At 48.1% G+C, this 16,372-nt stretch overlaps 1 protein-coding gene across 10 annotated transcripts in view; it reads left to right on the forward strand.

Annotated features, from left to right (window-relative positions):
- FGFR2 (fibroblast growth factor receptor 2) overlaps positions 1–16,372 on the forward strand; it is a 99,461-nt gene that overhangs the window by 48,845 nt on the left and 34,244 nt on the right. For 5 of the 10 annotated variants that reach the window (XM_079138458.1, XM_079138453.1, XM_079138456.1 and 2 more), the window contains 2 exons: positions 14,673–14,863; positions 15,855–16,002. In XM_079138458.1, coding sequence (XP_078994584.1) covers positions 14,673–14,863; positions 15,855–16,002 — 339 coding nt within the window. The remainder of the gene's footprint in view (positions 1–14,672; positions 14,864–15,854; positions 16,003–16,372) is intronic. The other 5 variants (XM_079138455.1, XM_079138457.1, XM_079138460.1 and 2 more) reach the window with 1 other exon arrangement.

The raw sequence follows: 16,372 nt of genomic DNA on the forward strand, positions 1-16,372 counted from the left end.
AGAAAGCAAGGTAAAGCCTTTATTTGCATTTGCATATAAGCATTGAGTGAAAAGATTTATTTGAACATTTGAGTCATTCTGAAGGCTTATGTGGAATTTGATAGACCTTTGTATACTATCTGTCCTATGGATAAAGGATGACTCAGAGTCCTCTTTTCTCATAGAGATATTTGTGGTATGATTCTTAGAATTACTACGTTTATATATTTTACAAAACAAACACAAAGAGGCCTAACAGTCAAATATGAGAAGAAAATGGTTAATATGTATTTTGGCATTAATGCACTATAAAGCCATTGATCAAAGAGTACATGACTTGGAATTTACTTGGGGCTGCATGTGTCCTGAATTTGACATGAAGTGAAGCAAGTTAAATCTTGGGTGAAAAGTTCTAAATACCTAATTTTGTCATTAAGTGATTTATTGTGGGGGAAGAAACCAATGGTGCTCCAGCCGTCTTCAGGGATCATGCTTGGCACAGGCCTATGAATCGTTCACTGAGATTGGCTGGGGCCACTCCAGGAATCCCAGAGTGCCGTCACGGCCACTGCAGCAGCAGGCTCTTGCTTAGGGCGGCTTTTACGTTGAGTTGTCCTGTCAAGCATTCAGAAGCCCCTCACCCGCCTCCCTTTTGAGCTTTCTGGCAGCTCATCCCTGTGAAGCCCTGAAATCTCTCTTAGAGTTTAGGGTTGGGATTTGAATTGGGCTGCTGAATAATGGAATCGTGCTGTCTAATGTTAATCCCCTGGCAATCGGTCTTGTTGAAAAGAGTGTGTGATTCAGTGGGTAATGTGGAGGGAGTCTGCAGTGTATGGAGTAATGCAGAGAGAGGCCTGATTATGTCACAAATTTGGGAGATCGCCCAGCTCAGCGCAGGCCAATAATGACACAATGCTGGTTGGGAATATCCATTAAAGCTCAACTCCCAATAATTTTCCAAGCCTTGAACCTTCTTTATAAATAGAAGCCAAAAGTCAGTGGAGTATAAGACATTTTCAGTAAAGATGGAGGCGTGAAATACTCTCATCTTTGCTGAGAACCCTAGTAATTGCTTTGAGAAGCAATAATAAAATAAGAATTGAGTCAGCGAAAGAGCCTCGTGTAGACTTACAGAGTTGGCAGTCCTTCTGAACATCTCAGCAAGGGAAACAAGAATGATTCAGGCTTCAGCAGCAAGTTTCTGGTGGCCCGTGGGCCCAAATTTAGTGTATCGTTGTGTGATCACGGCTTATCAGTGACCCCCTGCTCCAGGGGGGTCAGGAACTCTATTCTTGCTCACATTCTCGTGAGGTTTTATCTTTGTTGCTATGATACATAGGTTTGTGGCTCAGATGTGAGGAAGCTTCAAATGGGTGAGATCTTTTCACTGAAATCCTTCCTTGCAAAGGTATCCCCCATAAGCACTTTAATGTAAAGGCCGTGTAATTTAAGTGACGTTATCGTGCCCTGGAATTAAACAGTTGTGGTGAGGGAAAGGTTTGCGTTTGTGGAAGCCCTTTTAGGAGCCTGCGTGATCTTCATTAAAATTGGCACCATTACTTTTCAGCCATTTACTGCAAGGGAAAATGAGCACGAAGCTCCTGTCTCGGGAATTGTGGCAATAATAAAAATAGCTGGCTGTGGGAGGTGGCAAGTCTTTGCTGTGGTTCATCAGTCAGGGATGCTGAAGCTGGTTCGCCACCAAGAAGCTGCATCTAGGATAAGTCATGGACTCTTCACTCTCTCTGTGCCTGACCCACGCGTGTCAGAAACAGAAGCAGCCTGGTGGTGTGACAGGAGTTAGCAGGTCTGTCTGAGGGCACACCTGGGTACCAGGAGAGTTGGGACAAGTGACTTAGCTCTTCTGAACCTCCGTTTTGTCATCAGCTAGATAGGAATGATGATCCTTGCTTCGTTCCTTTGATGGTTGTATTAGTTTCCTACAGCTGCTGTAACAAATGACCCCAACAAGTTTGTTTGAAATAATACATACACAGAAGTCCAAAGTCAAGATGTCACCAGGCTTCATGGCTCTGTCACAGCTTCCAGTGGCTGTGTCAGTCCTTGGTGTTCCTTGACTTGGAAATGTATCACTGCTGTCTCTGTCTCTACCTTCACACATCCCTCTTCTGCATCTCAAAACTTCCTCTGTCTAATGAGGACACCTGTGTCACTGGATTCAGAGCCCACCCTAAATCCAGGATGGTCTAATCTATATCCTTAACTTCATCACATCTGCAAAGACATGGTGTCTTTATAAATCCACATCCTTGGTTCAGGGGTTTGGACATAGACAGTTCCTCTTGGGCCACAAATCAACCCACAATTATCTTGAGACCTCAGGTGGGTTAGCAGGTGAACATGCCACCTTGGCATGTAGGTGACCAGCCACCAGTGCCAGTTTCCTCCCTTCCCAAGCTGGATTCTTTTGAGGGTTAGAAGCTATGTTGAATAGCTTACATTTGCCTCAATCAGAAGTTTTATTAAACAGACTGAACGCCATTTTGGTACCAACAGAACTGGCCAGTGGCTGCCATTCCCATCTCCTAGTTCCACCTTTGATTGACGCTCTCACTGAGGCCATCCTGAGACTGATTTGGTTGCTGCACTTGCAGAAGAGAATCATAGAGTTCAAATGCTTGAAGTTCATTGAGTTGGCTTCTTGATCCTAAGCTCCACCCCGTCCACTTCCCATGCAGGGGAAATCTAGCCCAGGAGGGTGAGAGATTCGTGTAAGGGCTTGAAGAATTCAGCAGAGTGAGATCTCAGTCTAGGTGTTCTTGACTGCGAGTTCAGTGCACACCAGCTCCTTCCTGTTGTGTTCACTGTGGTGTGTACCATCAGTGACTGAGAAGGAGCCGCTGCTACCCCACCTGACCTCTAGCTCAAAAACCACAGGAGGTGGAAGTATTCAAAAGACTGGCTGCTCTTCCTCACCCAGAGAGACCCTTTGGCTTTGAACTGTGAACAGAACTCTTTGGGGTTCCCGTTCTGTACCCCCTGAGACCACCCACCTGGCATTAAGTGTTTTGGGTGACAAGTGCATTTGCTGAGGCTGGACTTTTGAGCCTAGCCATGTCTTCTCCCCTGTCGATTTAAGTTTCTAGAACTTCACCCCCACTCTGGAGTTGAAGCCGCGAGCAGCAGTCAGCGTTGGAGTGACTGGTGGGGGCCCCTCGGGGGCTGCACTGCCCTCTGGTTGGATGAAGAACATGCAAGCTTCAGCACCAGCCCCAGCTTGCCTGGTGGCAGACCAGAATGGCTCTGTTGACTCGCCTTGACATAAATCCTCTGCAACTCCGCTCTGGACATGACGGGACACGGCCTGAGAGCTTGAAGGAATCCATTCCTGCTAGCTCCCCCTCAGGTGTGCGTTCAGGAGGAATGAGGCGTCACTCATTCTAAGCCCCCCTGGCACTGAGCTGCTGGCAGCCCAGTCCCCAGCCCCAGCAGAAGGAGAGACTACACAAATCGTGCAAGAGGCACTGGGCAGCCTCTGTCCTGGGAAGACAGAGGCTCCAGTGTGATGGTCCAGAGACTAAGGAGTCAGAGGCCCTGAACCACATCTGGAGTGTGAGTGTGGACCCCCCATGAACGTGGAGCAGAGTGGCGTTCACGTCAGTGAGGAGGTGGTGGCCTAGTTAGTTAGCAGGCGAGTTCATCTCTGGGCCCAGCAGCATCAGGATTATCCCAACTCCCTTGCTCCTGAGGAGGCTCCCGTCTTAGACTGAGTTTCCACCCTGCCATGGGCTTTTGTTCTGCCCTGTGATGAGGAGAGGCCTTGAAAGCCCTTCTGTGCACCGCATGCCCAGGCTCCCCTTCTGGTTGCAGGGCTCTGTTTTCTCTGCTCTCCAGAATCCTGTGATATTCTGAACTGGAAGCCTTCTGACCTTGAGCCTCCTGGCCTGGCCTCCGTTGGTTTTTCCATCTCTGTGATCTGTGAAAAGAATTCCTCTTGGTGAATTCTTTTCCATTCCTTGCTCTAAGGCCGAGACTTGGTGCCTGACGCTGATGCTGGCCTTGTGTGCCAGCGTAGAGTTCTGCAGTTCAGCTGGAGGGAGGCAGAAAGCCCCTCTATGGAGATGGGATGGAGGTGGCTTGCGGGGTAGTGGGTCATGGCAGGGCCCTTTGTGAGTGACCCTGGAGCAGCGGTTGAGCGGGAAGCACATACCTGGTGCTGCTTTTTGGCTTGGGCAGCTGTTTTGGCCTTTTCTCCAAACCTTTGGTTACCACCATTGGCCTGTGAGGGTCTCTTTGCCAGATAATGTCTATGGAGGTTCAGGTGGGAATCATGGAGCTGGAGGGGTGTTGAATCCTGTTTCCATCCTTTGCCAGCTCCATGGCCTTAGGAAGTGATGGCGTCTCCGAGGCTCAGTTTCCTCAGCTGTACCACGAGGGTGGTGACCCACTTTCTGTGCAGCGCCCGGAGAGGGCGAGGTGGTGAGAAGGGCAGTGCTGTTAGTAACAACCCCAGGGGACCCTCAGTAGGTGATCCCACACCCCTTCTCCTGTCCCCAGCGAGACCCCATAGCCCATCCCTGATTAAAGGAGTGCTCGGTCTCAGCCCTTCCTCCAGCACAGTAATTTCAAAACTCCAGGTCGCTACTGTTTAATGAGTGTCCAATTGCGACAGAGCTGTTCTTCATTCCTGTTTCGCAGCAGGACTTCCAGGGACAAAGGCTGGCCAGCGGACAGCGTGACGGCTCCAACACTGACTGGCAACTAAGTACTTTCCCAGCAAGAGGTGACTCCCTCTGGGCTCGGGAGCAGGTGGTGCCTGTGGAGCCAGCGTGGATGGGGCATGTTAGCACTTGACCATATCAGCATTTTTACCGTGTACCCTGCAAGCTGACAGGTGCCCTTTGGTCCACAGTTGAGGAAGGAAACTTTATTGATTGCTTTCGATTCTGGCAGGAGGCCCAGCTGAGGTGGCCTGAGAGAGGGCTGATATTTGGTCTGTGGCTGATCTTCGGCATTGAGACTGTGAGCAAAGAGGATGCAGAAGTGTTAGGATCAGTGTTATGATCAGGTTAATGTTTGGCAGTTGTATGTAAGAAACAGGTCTTTTTGCTGTACCTGCAGGTGAGACGCAGGTGAGGCCTGGGTGCAGAGAGCTTGGCCTGAAGATGTGGGTTCATGTGCAGCAGGCACAGAGTGCACAGTGTTCTAGAACTTAGCCAGGTTTCTGTGTACCAAATTGAAATACAGCGGAGCATCCCTGATCTGAAAGTCCCAAAGCTTAAATCCAAAACTTTATTATTATTATTATTATTATTATTATTATTATTATTTTGGTACCAGGGATTGACCCTAGGGGCCCTTAACCACTGAGCCATATCCCTAGCCCATTTTGTTTTATTTTGAGACAGGGTCTTGCTAAGTTGCTTAGTGTCTTGCTAAATGGCTGAGGCTAGCTTTGAACTTGTGATCCTCCTGCCTCAGCCTCCCAAGTTTCTGGGATTACAGGTATATGCCACCTTGCCTGGCTGAAATCCAAAACTTTTTAAGCATCATATTGATCGAATTGTAGACCGAAGATTGTCACATTGGCAATCTAAAAGTTTGGTTTTGGAGCATTTTAAAGTTTAGATTTTGTGGATTAGGGATGCTCCGCTGGTAAGATCTATGCACATATTTTGACACCTGAGAAAGTTCAAAATCTGAAAGATTTTTGGTCCCCAGCATTTCAGATAAGACATACTAACCTGTAGTAGACAAATAGGTTAATAAGTTATTTATATTTGGACTTTCGTAGTTCTTCATGTTGTTTAAATTCTGAAGCAGGGTGTTCAGTATTCACGCACCTTAATCAACAGCTACCTGTGTACACTGAAGGGCCCTGCTGGGACGTTTCACGCCACCTCCCTGTGGCGCACATGGGGAGGTGCCGCTGAGGTCCTCCCCTTCCAAGAGGTGCATCCGCTGGTTTGCTCTCTCGGACTCTTTCCCTCAGGACCCCGCTACTTACTCCCCTGCTCATGTCCCATTCATTCCACGTCCAGGAGAAGGGAGGACGGGACAGGCTGTTGTCTCCACTTGGAGAGTGGGTCTGATCGGAAGGGTGGCTTCAAGGGTTCTGATGCATCTGTCACTGTAGCGGGGCTGGTGGGGAGGAGAGGGCAGAGGTCGCTGATGTTGCTCTGGAGAAGTTGTTCTGCTTCTGAGAAGAGAGATATGGGGCAGTGAGATTGTCATTGTCCCTGTTTGGAGAATAGATGGGAACACTCCAGCTGGCGTTGCCTGTATTTATTCTGTTGTGATGCTGAGCCCTCTATCTGTGGACCCCATATTGTCAGCACAGCCTGAACTTGGCCTCACGTGAGACAGTCACTCGAATGGGACACACTGGTCCTCTGGGAGTCCTTATTGCATAGTGTGAAAGATCCCAACCCGTCACAGTGGGGAGAGAATGAGTGGGTTGGAGATTCCTGGATCTGGGTGGACTCCACCTTCTTTCTTCTCCTAGAGCATCTTCACGTAGGATTCTCCCAAGGCCTGTAGGAGTTCTGCCCGTCCCTGACGCGAGTCAGAGAGTGCCTCCATCAGATCAGGGGGTGGTGGTGTGGAGGGATGAGCACTGGCTATTCTCTCTGGAAGGGTCTTGGAAGCTGTGCTTCATTTGGAAAAGGAAGTTCTGGTTGGGTATATGCCCTGGAATGAGACGGAAAGGTGAAAGCTGTAGTCTTTAAATCTTTGGCTTTGTCCTAAAGAAACACTTAAGCCATCCTGTATGCAAGATCATCACAGAGTGCTGTTACCGGCTGGGTGGGGGCTGACTGAGACGTCCGGTCCCACCAGAGCAGGGAACTGAAGTTTGGATTTGAGCCTTTTGGAATCTGGTGACCATTTCAAAGCCTCTCTTTAGGTGATGCTTGTCCCGAGGAGTATCTCAGACCACAGTTATTTCCAGCGTCTGAGTTTTGTCCCCAAGAAAACAAAATGGGGTTTATTGTTCAACCTCCCGTGTCGTTGGTGCCAAAGGGAGGCATTTCTTGTTTGCTCAGATGGGCTGAAAGCTTTCCTACTGCTCGATCCACCCCAGGAGCAAAACATATCTGAGAGATTAGCATAGATCTTTCTGGACTTCCTCTAGAAGAAAGGCGTTTCAGAGGATGAAAGCTATGAACAGTTGCGCCGTGGACATCCTTCCGTGTCGGTCCACGCCGATCTTCTTCATCCTCACTAGCAGCGGTGTGCTAGGCTGTCACGCATATAGTAAAAGTCATTTAATCACACTGAGGCTGCGCTCATCTTTTGTTTTCCAGTTACAAAAAAAAGAATGCTGCAATGACAAGCTTTGTCTACACCTGTTTATTAGGCACCTGTGTGAATATTTTTCTGGGACAGATATCGAAAGGGGTCTTACTTTTTGTTAGATAGTCGCGAAACGTTTTAAACCTAAGGAAATTCATTTTGACTTTGGGGGTTTGCCACCGGTTTGGTTTTTAGCTTTTTTTGCAAATCATTTAGGAAAAAGCTACTCTAATTTGGAGTTCAGCCTTTCTAACAAAAGGGTATGTTTAATTCCTAAACAATTAAAAAAAAAAAAAAAAAACAGAAAACCAACTAACTTCTCCAGCGTGCTTTTCCCATGAAGGAAACCCAGCTCTGCAGACACCAGCTGATAATCTTGCATTCCTGAAAGACTGCTCCTGTCCCTGCCCTGCAGGACTGCTCTCAGCTGTGTTTACCCCCACTCCTCAGGAGGGAGCCTGCAGAGACCTGACGTCGGAGTTTACATCAGTGTCCACCCTGGAGCACGGTCCAGGGAGGGACCTTGAGCGGACTCTTTGTATTGAAGATAGCAAAGCTCTCAGTTAGTAAACTGGAGGAGATAAACACGCTTAGCTATCTGAGAACAGACATTTCCCGTGACCCTAGAAATGTATCTATGCACTCCGTCATAATGTCACCTTCACCTCATCTTTTCTTCAAAAATGGTGGTAAGAGATGCATAGCATAAAATTTACCATTTTAACCATTTTTGAATAGGTGCTTCTGTAAGGTTTAGCCATTCATACTGTTGTGTGGCCATTGCCACTGTCCGTCTCTGGAACTTTCTCATTATCTCAAAGCCATTTTTCCTTTTAACAAAAGGAAAGGCATTTTTAAAATCTGCATTTGGTATGGCTTTCTGGTCACCAAAGAGTAGTCGGCCCTGGCTTAATTTTTTGAAGTCATGGGACTTGATATCTTAAACGTTGTAGGTGTAAATAACACATACAGCCCCGCTCCTGTATTTTGTCTTAAGCAGAAGATTCATTCATTCTATTTAAGTTATTCTACCGAATCCCCTTTGATTTGATGATCTGAAAAATTCTGCTCTTTGATACCAACTCAGGTTTTGGGATTTTTCTGCCTCTTTCTATGGAGCCTGTGTTTTCAACCACAGTAAAAGTTAAATTGAATGTAAGAAAAAAAAAAAAAATCCGATTGACACCCTGTAGGTAGAAGCTGCTCAGTCCTCAGCCAAATCATATGGTCTGTGACATCAATCAGGGAAGGTGCTTCATCTTCCCAGGCTGTAGACCCCCCTGCACTGCACCCTGCCCGTCCACCCCGGTGAACAAGCACAAAGGAATTAGTGGTGTTTGGCTTCTAGCATTTCACATGGTGCAGCCTCACGAGTCACTTTGTGACTTTAGCGCTGCAGGGAAGACACTTCATCTTTCCCTAAACAAGCTCATTCTGCAGACTCTGCTGTCTCTGCAAAACGATGCTGGATCTCTAGCCCCATTCTACACGAGTGTCCAGAAGCAGATGTCTGGCCAGAAGGTGAAGCGCCCAGGTGACCGTGCAGCAAAGAGGGGAGGGGGGCAGAAGAACAACACTGGACGAGGAGAGGGCAGCAATCTAGCCAGCTGCAGGGTGTAGTTTTGTGTAAGTCACCCAGGGTGCCCAGCATCCAGGGCCCTCATCTGTTCAGAACATGGCAAACTGAAGTACTGACCCTGACCAGTGGGACTTCTTCCCAAAGTGTATGACTTCTTCCCAACCCGGTCTTACCTTTTTCTGCTGATCATTTTTTTAAAACTTGGGGAAAACAAAACAAAACTCAGACCCCAACTGGATTTAGCCTGTCTGGCTTGGGTGTCTGGGGCAGAGCCTTGACAAGGCAATGAACTCTAATGATTGTAGTGAGTCATGAAGTTTTCAGCAGGTTATCTGGCCCCTCCAACTTCAGAGGGCTTTGATCGGTCTCCTCTTCCTCCTCACTGAGCCTCTTGCTAAGTGGTTTGGTGCATTTTTATGCATCAAAAGCAACCACTGCCTATTCTTTAGAAAAAAGCTAGGCTGGGCTTTAGAAAACAGAATTCTCAGTTGTTTTCACTTGCCTTCCAAATCTCAGGGTGTTCTTTCCCTATTCAGCTCCTTGCAGTTGCTAAGAAACTGCCATTTCGGAGGAAGGGTAATTAAATTTTGATTTTAATTTAGAGGCAGAGCAGGCAAGGTGATCCACACTCCTTCAGTGAATGGGGGCGGGAGAGCAGGAGACTGGCCACTTCCAGATCAAGGCTGGGAACTTGCTGTGAGTGGCAGACTCTTGGTGTCTTGCTGCCAGAGGGAGTGGTTTTGAGCTGGTTCTTTGTGACCAGTGCTGCTTAACTTTTGGGGGAGAAATACTCAGACCAGTGTGTGCTGGGAAACCAGCGACTCTGGGCTTGATTAATTTATAGGTGTAATTTAAGAGCCTGGTTCTCCTCCTGATCCCTGGGATGCATGTTTACTGAGCCTCTCCGCTCTGTGGACTTTTTATGGCCTTAGCCATGTCAGAGCAAAAACTGTAGATCTCTTAGGAGTGAACCTATTCTTATGTCCAGCAGAGGACTGGCATGTTGCAAAGTTTCAATGGTCAATTAACAAAGATTTATTCTTTGTCACACAGGTATTTTCTTTTTTCTCTCTCGCTCCATAATTACCTCTTGGAATGAAGCAGGCTGTGTTTTCCTCTGCAGTCTGTAGCTGGTTATGGCCCCCAGCGACAGAGCCTGGCTTGAGAGGGCCAGTGTGGACACTTAGCCTCTTAGCAGCTGCGCTTTCTGCTTTAGTGAAGTGGACACTTGAAAATGGAGCGGGAGGGGGAGGGGGGTGAAGGCGGGAGGGAATGTGTTCCAAGGGCTCCAGTCTGTGTTTACTACGTACGCATTGATTTGGTGGAACCTCATTCCAGCAGTGTGGCCAACTGTCCTGTCCTGCCGACCGCAGCCACACCCTTTGGACAGCTTTCCATGTGTCTTAATTTGGAATTCACACAGGGACCTCTACGTCGCTCTTTTAAATGAAGGATCTCGCCCTGCTTCAGGCCCGCGTGTGGGGCATGTGCAACCTGCCGAGCTCAGAACATACCTGTTTTAAAATTGCAGTCGAGAGTGGGAGGTGAGCTGTTCGTGGGCCATGTGGTTGTTCACGAATGTATTTCACTCCCCTCGTGGAGAGAGAAACCTGCCTTATATAACACCTGAGTTAAACATGCCGTTGGAGAAACTGTGCTTAGCATGGCAGGTCCCCCCTGGTGGGGAGGCGTGACTTTGTTATCACATCACATCAGAGAAGAGCTGAGCCAGCACTGGGCTCTCGTCTCTCATGCAGAAATAATTCCTGGATAATCCCTTTTGTTTCAGCTTGCTGACAGAAGTTGCAAACCCAGGGGCTTCTGCTCGCCCAGGGCCTGGTGGGGTTCCGGCAGCAGGTAGTTGTTGGAGGGCCATTGTTGCTCTTGCCCTGTCCCCTCTGCCCGGACAGCTTCGTCATGGCCATCCATGCCTGACTTTCGCCCCAGCACCTCAGAAGTCAGAACGGAAGTCCAGGCACTGGGGTCCTTTCCCGATCCCTGCTCCTCAGGGCGGAGGACACCAAGGCGCAATCCATGGCCAAAGGGGACAAGAAGAGGAGCGTGGCGCTCGGCAGATGCTGCCATTCCGGGACCTTTTCCAGGAGCTTCAGGCCTCGTTCTCCAACTTGTTTAAGGGCAGAGAATAAGGTTGCAAAGGAAATCAAAGCCTGATGTGGAGAAACGAAACATGAGTCCTCCTGACTTTTTAGAAACATTTTAAATAACGTTCTTGGGGGTTTCAGTTTATACCGAAAGCAGCTGTAATAAGTTTTGGAAGATGGTGTAAGGTTTCTATTACAGAGCGGCCCTGCTTGCAGTTTTTGGTACCTCAAGTGAGAAGGAGCTGAGGGGTGAAGGGGTGGCTAAGAGGCTATTTCATATAAGGTGAGAAAATTTGCAAAGACGGATTCAAGCCTGCCAGCGGTAACATTTGGCATGCTGTAATTTGCAAATGCAATAACATTAAACCATTGCACAGGTTTTTCTTTTCCTTTGGGTGAAAATAGCCGGGATAGCAGTGGAATAACTTAATAACTGGCGCTCGGCAGTGCTCTGACCGCAAGTCAAGCGGGGCTCCAGCTCTGCGCCGGCCCTGCCAGTGTTGCCCAGCGACAGATTGCCCGCCGCAGGCTGGCGCGGGCCGGAGGCGGCGTGCTCTGAAAGCGCTCCTTGTTCGCGGGCAGCGTTTTGGGTATGACGTGCTCAGTGTTTGCTTGTGAAACGATTTATTAGAATCTCGTGTGTTTCAGAAAGAGGACTTGTTTTGAAATTTGGTAAATCTGGCTTATAATATGAAAGAGTTTATAGGACTTTTGTTTCAAAGAAAAGACATCTTAGGCCCACTATCAATATTTATCTTCAAAACACACACACACACACACACACACACACACACACACACACACACACACCCCGCACACACGTGTTTGAGTGGAACACTGAGCCAGGGAATGAGTTGATAACTAAAATTCGCTTTTCTGTGGGAAGGAATGAGCCATCTTAATTCCTGACCTGTTCAAAGGAGTGTATTTGTGAACCCAGCTGGCAGCGTCCAGCCCGGGGGATGGCTTCCCATGGGCAGTTAAATCTCCTGATGGGAGGTGTGTAGAGGAGTGTGAGTGGACTGAACTCAGTTCTTCTCCCGTGGACGGAGCCAGTCACCTTGAAACCAGACTTCTGTCACTGCTGGTGGCACACCAGGCCCCTTGTCCTGTGCCTGAGAACACATGTCGGCCAAGGGCGGCGGGGAGTTCATGTGACATTTGAAGAAGCCAAGGTTTGAGAGTTTCTGCCCAGAACAACCAGAAGTCTTGACTTGTGGGTTGGTTGCTCAGCCTGCATGGGTGCTATTGGGACAGATGAATGACTTCTTGAGGACTCTGACATCCTTATCTTTATAATGTGAAAATGTAGATATCTATGAAGCCTTGGGAGATTCCAGAAATAAAGGGTAACTACTGGTACTTTTTCTTGCTTAAAAGTTTTAAAGGGCCAGCAGTAAGCTTGTGCAGTAAAATCAATTTGCACATGGTCTGGCTCTTGCCCAAGAAATTCCACTAACTGATGTTTTAATCTGAAAGGGCCAAATATAGAAAGGCCTAGATATCTATCATTCTGATTTACAGCACAGCATCAGGGTCCTCGGTGTGGTGTGAAGACATCCTTGGTGTGTAGGGCTGGCCTGGGCTCCCTCATTTCCCCTGATTGTTTTTGAAGCTGCAGGTTAAAGGCAGTGGTACCCACCCTCAGGGAGAAAGGGGGAGGCTGGCATGTGTAGGCCTGGGGATGGAATTGTGTTTGTGAATGGAGCAAAGATTGGATGTATGTAGTGTGGCTCCTGCTGGCACTGCTATGTGAACTTGTGGACAAGACATAGCAGCTTGCTTCTTATTTAGCTTATTGTTGTAAGAACACCTCGCGTGAGATCTGCTGACCTAACACGTCTTCAAGTGTGCACTGTGTATTGTTGAGTAAGGTGCAGGGTTGTATAGAAGATCTCTGGAACTTATTCATCCTGCTTGACTGAAAGTTTATGCCCCGGACCAGCAACTCCCCACCTGCCCTCGCGGCCAGCCTGCACTCTGAATGTAGGCAGCTGGTTAATGCAGCCACCGCACGTGAGCCGCGTCCTTCAGGGCCCATGCTCCTGCGGCTGCCCTGTCCAGCTAGCGTCATGTCCCTCCAGCTTCATCCATGTCATCATCCAAGGCAAGGTTTCCATTTTTTTTTTTAAAGCTGATCGTTTCCCATTGTATGCAGAGACTACATTTTAAATTTTTCATTCATCGGTTGATGGGTATTTGGGTTGTTACTGAATCAGCATCTCGACTTGTGAGTGGTACCTAGGATCATGGGAGTGCTAACGTCTCAGAGGCTGAGCTGCTTCTGTGGGATGGATACCTCGGAGGGGGACCGTGTGGTGTTCTGCTTTGACTTTTTAAAGGAACCTCCATCTTGTTTTTCATAGCGGCTGCACTGTTCTGCACCCCTACCAGCAGCGTGTGTGGGAGACCCCTCTCTAGGTCCTCACCTAGCCATCCTAACAGGCGTGAGGTGATAGCCCATGGTGATTTAGATTTGTATTTTGCTGACAATTAGTAACGAAGCGTTTTTTCACATACCTGTTCGCCATTTGTATGTCTTCTTTGCAAAAATGTCTGTTATGGTTCTTAGTACATCTTTCAGTTGGTTATTACTTAATTCTTGAGGAACCTTGGGTGTAGATACCAGCACACCTTGGCTTGTGGCCTCAACAGAATTTCTGCAGAGAGCCCCTCTCCACTGGAGAATGGCCTTCCCAAAAGGCACAGGACAAGAAGGCCTGCACTTTGTGGAGAACTCTCTCTGCAGGGGGAGAACTACGAGACAAAGAGATCTGGGAAGCAATGGCGGGCCCTCCCTGCGTCAGGCCTCCTCCCAACAGTCTAAAACTTAACCTAGACTTGGGAACTAGCATCTCCTGTATTTCTTTCAGGGCCACATCTAAGTAAGCCAAGGAATATCTGCTTGTTCATGTAGTTCCTGGCATATAGTGACATTCACATTTATCAAATGAATGAATGGGTGAATTGAGAACCGATCAGTGGAGTAAGCTGCATGGTGGAGATGAATCCAGTTTCTAGTTTGGTCTAGAGACTTCAGTTTCTAGTTTATATTTTAAAATAAGGGATGCAAGTCTTCTCAGAAAGTCTTAGAAATACTCAGGAGACACCATGAGGATAGGAGCCTTTTTGGTATTCACAGTGGCTGTGTTCTTCACTCAGCCTGTGTGGGTGGTTTGGGGACAGATGAATGGCTTAAGTAACAAATGATCCCAAAGTAGTTCGCCTCATGCAACACATATTCGCTTCTCGTTCTGGGGCCTAGAAGTTCCAAGTCAAGGTCTGCTAACCCAGACAACCCGCCACCTTGGTTGGTTCCGGAGAGCCATGGGTGTGTGTGTGGTGTCTTGTCACTGCCCCGTGATGTTAAGCTTATGGTTACCATGAGTTTTGGAGACCATCCCAAGTAGAAGAAGTGAAGAGCCTGTTGCCATTTGTCTTTTAGATTTTATCAAAATAAAATCTTTCCTTTTATTCATTAGTTGGCCACAGATAACCAGTAACTTGGGATATAATACATTCTTTTCTGATTTTTCTAAATAAGGATCCTTTTTACAAGGACTGTGCTCCAGCGGTCTCCTTTGAAGTCCGTTGTTTCTGTTGTGCATGGAGTCTCCGTGTTGCTCCAGAGGAGTCGGCCAGCAGACGGGAGGCCTTTTTGGCGTTGGTCCCCCTCCAGCCTCCTGGACAGCACAGCTTATTGACGGGTCTCTTCCTCCTCCCACCCCTTCTCCTCCTTTCTCCCCTCTCTCCTTCAGAGCGATCCCCCCACCGGCCCATCCTCCAGGCTGGACTGCCGGCGAACGCCTCCACGGTGGTTGGCGGGGATGTGGAGTTCGTGTGCAAAGTGTACAGTGACGCCCAGCCCCACATCCAGTGGATCAAGCACGTCGAAAAGAACGGCAGTAAATATGGGCCCGACGGGCTGCCCTACCTCAAGGTTCTGAAGGTGAGCACTTTCCAAATCCCAGGGTGCGGGGTTTGGCCAGGTTCTCTGATTTCCTTTTAGAATTGAGAGACGATTCTCTTTTTTTGGGCTGGCCAGTATGTTGAGGAATTAGCAGATCTTTAGACTTGCTAATAAAGTATCAGAAAGGAACTGTGGGGTTGGGGAAGAACAACTGAACTTGGAGTCAGACTAGTTTAGCTGTTTATCAGCCCTAAAATCTTAGACCAAACAGTGAGGCTTAGCTGCACCTCTATAAAAGTGGGGACCATGACACTGTCTCCCCTACAAGGTGGTCATGCAGTGTCAGTGGGATGGAGTTGATGGAAAGAGCTGATGTTACTCTGATGTTTTTTATTAATATGTTAGGGTCAAATTTAAGTAGCCATCTTCTAGGAACATTTTTTCTTTCACAAAAATTTCCTCAAACCTTTGAAATCCTTTCACACATGGTTTAGGCAATAAGCTTTAGGACCTATTTCTGTGCCCACTCGAAGTTTTTCCCCCCTGGGTTCCTTGTTTGGTGTTTTGCAAGCCTCCATTTCCATAGCATCGGCCTCTTTATTTTTTTGGTCCAGCCTGCTCTCCAGGATGGTAGTAGCACTTGGCGGCCAAGTTAACCCTTAGCCCACTGGCAACCGCGTTTCTCTGGTTGAGTTGCCCTCATTTAGAGAATGTCCCTAAAAAGAACCGTAGATGGTGAACGACTCAACCACCAGATCTCTCCAGCTCACAATACCCAGGAGCCAAAACGCTGGAGAAGGACGAGCAGCCTGGGCAGCCGCTCCCCGTTCCACCCGCCGTCAGTCCCACCCCGCTCCCTCTCCGTCACCTCAGGCTGTGTCCATCGCTGGAGCTTTTTCATTCATTCTCAACTCACAGCTCTTTAAACGTAGTGGAGGTTGTGTCCTTGTGGTGTGTTGGTGGTGGGACCCTAGACAGCGCCCAGTCCTTCCTGGTTGGCCGTTATATTGTTCTCCTATGTCTGTTCTAGCACTCGGGGATAAATAGTTCCAATGCAGAAGTGCTGGCTCTGTTCAATGTGACTGAGGCGGACGCTGGGGAATATATATGTAAGGTCTCCAATTATATAGGGCAGGCCAACCAGTCTGCCTGGCTCACTGTCCTGCCAAAACAGCAAGGTAACAATGTTTTTGTTTTTGTCTTCGTTTTTTTTTTTTTTTTTTAAAAAGAGAGCTGGATATAGAAGCTGAAAAGACTTGGTGCTTTGGGAGCCTGCAGGCAGCTTCTAGGATAACCCCTGTGGCCTTGGTATATTCATAATAATCTTTCTTTGGTGATGCGGCTGGCCCGGTGCCAGCAGCCATGGAAAAATGCCCACGAAGTTCAAGGTGCTTGCTGTCATTTCTTCTGAAGAGTGCCCTTGGCCCCTACCTGGTTTTTAAGTTGTCCTTTCTGGTTTATCTTGTCCAGGCTGCACGTTAGCACCCTTTAAACCCACACATTTCCACAACTATTGAATTTGAACCATTCGAATATCAGCAGAAACAT

Source organism: Sciurus vulgaris (genome assembly GCF_902686455.1).
Source record: "Sciurus vulgaris genome assembly, chromosome: 4".
In the NCBI taxonomy this organism is placed as follows: domain Eukaryota; kingdom Metazoa; phylum Chordata; class Mammalia; order Rodentia; family Sciuridae; genus Sciurus; species Sciurus vulgaris.